General features: G+C 42.8%; 1 protein-coding gene across 9 annotated transcripts in view; it reads left to right on the forward strand.

The window, feature by feature from the left end:
• Window positions 1-5132, forward strand: part of LOC311002760 (calcium/calmodulin-dependent protein kinase type II subunit gamma) — a 41155-nt gene extending 36023 nt beyond the window's left edge. For all 9 annotated transcript variants that reach the window (XM_083994230.1, XM_083994233.1, XM_083994235.1 and 6 more), the window contains 2 exons: window positions 796-1032; window positions 1994-5132. In XM_083994230.1, coding sequence (XP_083850356.1) covers window positions 796-1028 — 233 coding nt within the window. In that variant the 3' untranslated portion in view covers window positions 1029-1032; window positions 1994-5132. The remainder of the gene's footprint in view (window positions 1-795; window positions 1033-1993) is intronic.
• The last annotated feature ends 1233 nt before the right edge of the window (window positions 5133-6365 follow it).

Here is a 6365-nt window from a genome sequence, read left to right on the forward strand (position 1 = left end):
CACTCCAGCAACTCGTCTCTTTTTTTTTTATTATTTGACTCTTGCTCTGAAAACCTGCTGCGTGCGAGCAGAGGAACGTGCTGTGGGGAAATATCAAGTGAATTTGTCTTTTTGTGGACGACGCCGGCACTGAAACATCCCGACGTTTACTCTTCCAGTTTAATATTCTTGTTACTGATTAATGTGTCGGATACTTTGAGAGATTGTTTTTTCCTCCAGAATATCATATAGTTGTGAAAAAACAATTCAGTTTTCTACCATAAATTGAATTTTCTCTCACTGATTAATCAACTTAAATGTTTCAACTCTGCCACCAGAAACTGGGATTTGATCAGTGAAGATGTTTTCCTCCTTTTTTTTTTCTCCTCCCACCGTCATAAATAGATGTTTTCAGATTTTAGTGTCTCAGCTTTAATGTGCAGCGGTTTTCCTAATTCTACGTCAACTCTGAGACTTTTACATCTTGACATTAAAATGATCTGCGTCCAAACTAATGCACCTGAAACATGTGAGCCAATGTAAACAGGAAGTAACAAAAGTAACGTAAGAGATGTATTTCAAATTAAAACACAGCGTCACCCTCTGTGCAGTGTTTTCAAACCAACCCCACAGTAGATCAGCTGTTCAGCACCTTTTAAAAACAAGGGTTTACAAAGTGTTTTGACATGAATCATAGATTTTGATTAAATTTCCTGTAACGCAGCGACACGTGAGACTCCCTGACTCCGTTTAGTCGACCTACCATCGTGTTTAAAGATGAATGAACTCTTTTTTGCATGTGTTTTTTTCTCCCAGTGCTGAGTAAGAACAGCAAGCCCGTGCACACCACCCTGCTCAACCCGCACGTGCACCTGATCGGCGAGGACGCGGCGTGCATCGCCTACATCCGGCTCACGCAGTTCGTGGACACCACAGGCCTCCCTCGCTCCAGCCAATCAGAGGAGACCAGGGTGTGGCATCGCCGCGAGGGAAAGTGGCTCAACGTTCACTTCCACTGCTCAGGAGCGCCTGCCGCGCCACTACAGTGATCAGGTACACAACACACACACATCAGACAATGTTAAAGGGATAGTCCGGCATAAGTTCAACCCATGGTGTAACGCACCGTGAGACTGAGTAGAGCACCGCCTCCAGAGATCGAGTTTACCGACTGCAAACTTCTGGAGTTAAAGCAACTTCAGCGCAGACAGCCAGATAGCAAAACACCGCTGTCTATGGAGCCAAGAGCCAACCGCGATCAAAAAGCCGCTCATAGCCACAAATAATGCTCAGAACAGCACCAAACCTCACCAAACAGTACAAACAGGGTCCCCGCACATAATACAAGGCATTAAACACCTGCTGGCATTGCCTGGATTCTATTGAAAACACAACTCACCCACTCTCCTCTACGCTACGATGATGGGATTTCTTGGTTTCCCTCATCAAACTCATGAAATACACAATCCAACAACTCCAAAACGCTCTGGTGGACAAGTTGTGACCTGCACATTCACCACACTATGAGATAATAACGGGACGTTACGAGACTGAGGAAGAAATGCAGAGACTGCTTGCCGAAAAACTGCCCCCGACAGAAATTTACCTCTAAAACAACTCCATCTCATAACGTTGTGTTATTATCTCATAGCGTGGTGAATGTGCAGGTCACAACTTGTCCACCAGAGCGTTTTGGAGTTGTTGGATTGTGTATTTGATGAGTTTGATGAGGGAAACCAAGAAATCCCATTAGCCTCCGTAGCGTAGCTCTGAGCAGCTCGTGGCTCTGCTCCGCCGTTCTAAAAATAGCTTGCACCGACAATTAAAGGTAACGAACCTACTGCTATGACTATAGGGATTATGGAAATGGGCCAATTTGCCAAAATGTTGAACTATCCCTTTCAACTTACGCCGGAGTAACCCTTTAAAACTGATATATGAGTCATCACAATTTGATTATTGATTAAACCAAACCTAACCCTCCCCTCCTCTTCCTCTTCCTCTCCCCTCCCAGTGGTCCTGAGCCTCCAGTCTACTGGAGTGTGTGTTTTGGGGGGCAGTTTTTTTCAGCGAGCGTGTTTAAGAGGCACGTCCTCTGCGTGGATTGGCTAGTGCCAGGAGCCCGGCCGGGCGAGATCGCATCCCTCTCCACGATAACCAACCAATCCTGTCCCTCCTTTGACCTGCTGGGGGCCGGCTGAACACAAGACACCGCCCCCTATGGGATGATGCATGCATCTGGCGCCTGATTGGAGGGCGCGTCTTTGCCCTCTATCCCTCCCCTGGCAGCCATCTTTTTTCTGCCCGCGCGAGATGAGACGTCCTGGGGGAGGAGAGGATTTACAGTTGAACTTGTGACAGTTTATGAGTATGAGTTATGAATATACTGTGTAAATTATGACTAGATGTACCAGAAAAACCACCAAAACCCAAACCAAGCATTTATATTCACTATCTAATAAAAAGGGAGGAACAGAGGAGGAGGAGTGTGAAGTTAGCAGCTGAGATTTCGGAAACACATTTTCTTTGGCTTTTCTGCGGGTTTACCGGGTAGAAAGTGTTTGTGCTCTTTATACCCGGACGTATGTAACGCATACGTTAAACGCAAAACCCGGAAGGATGATGTAAACACATAGGGAGTTTTTTCCCCCACATGAATTATAAGAGGGAAAAAAAAATAAATCAAGTCGGCTCAGTCAGAGAAGTTGACGACGAGAGAAACTTGATATCAAAAACATGAAGCACCAAAGTGTAGAACTTTAGGCTTTTTATGTGTTTGTGTTTTCGTTCGTGTGCTTGTTTTTTTTTGTTTTTTTGTTTGTTTTCCGTTTAAAAAAAAAAAAAAAAACGGAAAATCGTGTTGTCGTGGGATTTTAGGGGTTTGGGGGCGGGGAGGGGAAAGGGGCGTGTGTTTTGGGGTTTACGTGTTTTTTGTTTTTACCGTCCTGTTCCCTTTGCGTTCCTGTGAAAAACCGGAGCCTTTTCTTTCATTCTTTTCTTTTCCTTTTTTGTTTTTTTTTTGTTTTGTTTTGTCGTGTCGGACAGATCCTTTACATTCGAGGCTCCTTTTTAATGCAGCTGAGTTTTTAAAAAAAAAAAGAGAGAGAGATTTTACTGTGCAAGTTTAAAACGCTTAACCTGCGCGTGATGATAATGATGATGATGATGATGTTGATGACGACGATGATGTTGATGATGATGATGCTGAAAATGAAAACACGTTCTGTTGTGTCTGTATGCAGTGGAGGGAGAGAGCGAGCTGGGGAAGGCGTCTGCGTTTTGCATGTTTGCCCGCCGCCTCTCCCTCATCCCCCTCCCCCCCCCCGCCCGCCCGCCAATCCCCCTCCCCCCACCTACAACCCTTCTCTCTCTCTCTTTAGCCATTCCCCACTTTTATCCGTCCTTCCCGCTCCTTTTTCTCTCTTCTCTCTCTCTCTCCGCTTTTTTCTTGCAAGGGCCTGGTTTGTTTATAATCACTGTGTAAATACAGTGTATGTATAGATATATGTAGAAAAGTGTAATATATGTACATGTATCTAAGAGACACTCATCCTGTGCATCTGGGTAATAGCAACCACCCCCTGACCTCTGTAAACCCCCTGAGCAACATTTTCCTCAGACTCAGACTTTTCAATTTGCCTCCTTAAAAAAAAATACTTCCTTAAGACACTGGTAGCTCTCGATTATTCTCACACACACACACACACACACAGATACACACATATACACTCTCCTGTGGGCTACCAGCTCAGTCCCATGGCCGTAAGACTGTTTATAGGAGACGGACGGGGAATAAAAAGAAAAACAACAAGTTGAAAATAGTTTGACGCCCTCAACAACCTCCTCCTCTTCTCTTCTCTTCTTCTTCTTCAAATGAGTTTTTAAAATATATATTAAAAAAAAAAACCTTCATCATAGTTTCCTGAACCTCTGATTCCACAATGCTGTGAGCCGTCTCTTCATATCATATGCACACACACACACACAGACACGCACACAGAAACACAGACACACACACGCACGCCTGGTGGTGTGTTTAGGCTTTGTAACATATCTGCACCACTACTGTGTGACCACGGTGCCACCCTTGCTGTGCTGCTTAATTGTCTCCATCCATCAGCGACAGTTGTATCTTTAACCCCCTCCTCTTCCTCTTCCTCCTCCTCCTCCTCCTCTTCCTCCTCTTCCTCACCCCCCCTCCTCGTTGTACCCACAAGCCCCCTCTGCTCTTGAGATGTTTAGTTGTACCTCTCTCTGTTTCTCTGTTCAAAGTGTTACTGGTTTGAGTTCTTTCGTTGTCGTCGCTGTTGCTGTTATAACTTTGTCGTTTGGTAATTTTTGCCGATCTGCCAAGCTGGAGTTCTGCACTCTCCCTTGCACACAGGAAAAAGAGAATTTAATAAGCAAAAAAAAAAAAAAAAGATATGAGAAAAAAAAAGGGAAAAGAGGGAGAAAGAAGTAAAGACAACACAAAATTACACATTGAATGATCATAGATTGATCAGGACTAAATTATTTATTAATGTAATCTACCCTTGGTGGTTTTAAATCGTGCCTGCTCAGTTGAGGAGTTGTGAGAGTCGGAGACAAAAAGAGTGGAGTTGAGTTGTGGTGTGTGGGTGTTGTGGGTCTTGTGCGACCTGCGCCGTCGAAAAACCAGAGCGGGAGACCTAGTTATATGCATGTTTCAGTTACGCATTTCTACCATGTACCTACCTGAATAAAAAAGGATGGAGCCTAGTGTTAATATATGATATTTGCATCTTTTGAAATAAGAATTTTCCTCCATCCAGAATGTTGAATAGGTGACATGAAATAAAAAATATTTAAAAAAAGGAATTAAAAAATGCAAAAATTTTTCAAAAAGTGGTTTAAAAAAAAAATGGATTCAGGAGCCGTAGCTTGGTATGAGGCCCTCGATGTTAGCGTTTTCCCTGCGTTGTAATGATATACTATTGGGCTGCGCTTTCTCCCCCAGCCTTCACATGGATGCTGGAGTTTTTTTGCATGATCATGATGTACAATGAAATACAAAACCATGAATTGACGACTATCAAGTGTTTGTCTGAGTGTTAGTTGGTCTTCATCATAGCTTTGTTATTCTTCAAACTTGGATCTTGAAAGTATTTAATAAAAATACTATTTCAGCACTGGTCTGTCTCTCACGACTCGTTCATTTCTTGAAGGAGCTGATTTTTTTTTTTTTTTCTTTTTTTTGACGTCAAACGGAAACATTTTTATTTTTGTCCCATGTCCAACAGATATCTTATTGGAAAGGCAGCTATTTAATCCCCAGACTGAACAACCTGCCAAAATGGATTTCTGTTCATCCTGTGGTTTCACATCCCCACTGTCCAAACACACACACACTCACAACAGAGCTTTTTAGTTTAGTAGTTTTCTTTTTATTCTCTAGTTTCATGAGCCGTGATTATGTGTGAGAAGCTGAGTCTCGCCCAGAAATCACCAAATTTGGAGCCAATAGAAATATTCAAGACACGTTACAGATTATATAACACTGCAACATTGATTAGTCATGCTGAATATCCTGCTCACGTACTCTTCCTGTCCAATTTTAGGAGAGAAAAAAATCATCAGCTCGACATTTAAAAGCCACAGAGAAGCTGCTGCATTAAAAAAAAAAAAAAAGAAAGAAAGAAAGAAAAACCTGCTCCTGGTTCACCACGATGCTCAGCTCCCAACATCACATCAGCATCACAGCAGGCATCATATTTACCCTCCATACTTGTCTGTCATCACATAACAAAGTCAAATTAAGCTCTGAATAACACTGCGTAGACTGCAGGCCATTAACACAAACACACAAAGACACACACACAGACACACACCAGCATCGTCCATTCAGCATCTCTCCCTCTTCTGCCTCCTCGTGCTCCCATTTTAGCCGAGCTGAACACAGTCAAGTGTTGAGTAATGCTTCAGCCTTATTTAAAAAAGGGTTTGTGGCGTTATTTATGATGGTCCCAGTTATTTTAAGGAGTGTATGTGTGTATATGTGTGTATATGTCTCTGGGATGTAGGACAGCTCCCCCTGGTTCTTCTGCTCTCTGTGTGATTAATGAGGAGAAGCTCAGCAGTTGGTTAAGTTGGACACTCACATTTACTTTTCTCAAAGACGCACACACACGTTAAAAGAAAAGAAAGAATAATAAAATAAAAAAAGGAAAGAAAGAAAGAAAGTCTGGAGGGAGCTCGTCTTCGCTCTCTGCGACCTCCAACTCTTCCGTGTCAATAAAAAAACCGAAGAGAAGTCGACCCAGAACGAGACGTGTGAATCTAAATTACTCTTGACTTTGTTCAGCTCTTAAAGGACGAGTTCCCTGTTTAATCAGCTCCAAATATAGATTTTACATTTTATTTATAGT

The sequence above is a fragment of the Trachurus trachurus genome (assembly GCF_905171665.1).
Source record: "Trachurus trachurus genome assembly, chromosome: 19".
NCBI classification, from domain to species: Eukaryota; Metazoa; Chordata; class Actinopteri; order Carangiformes; family Carangidae; genus Trachurus; species Trachurus trachurus.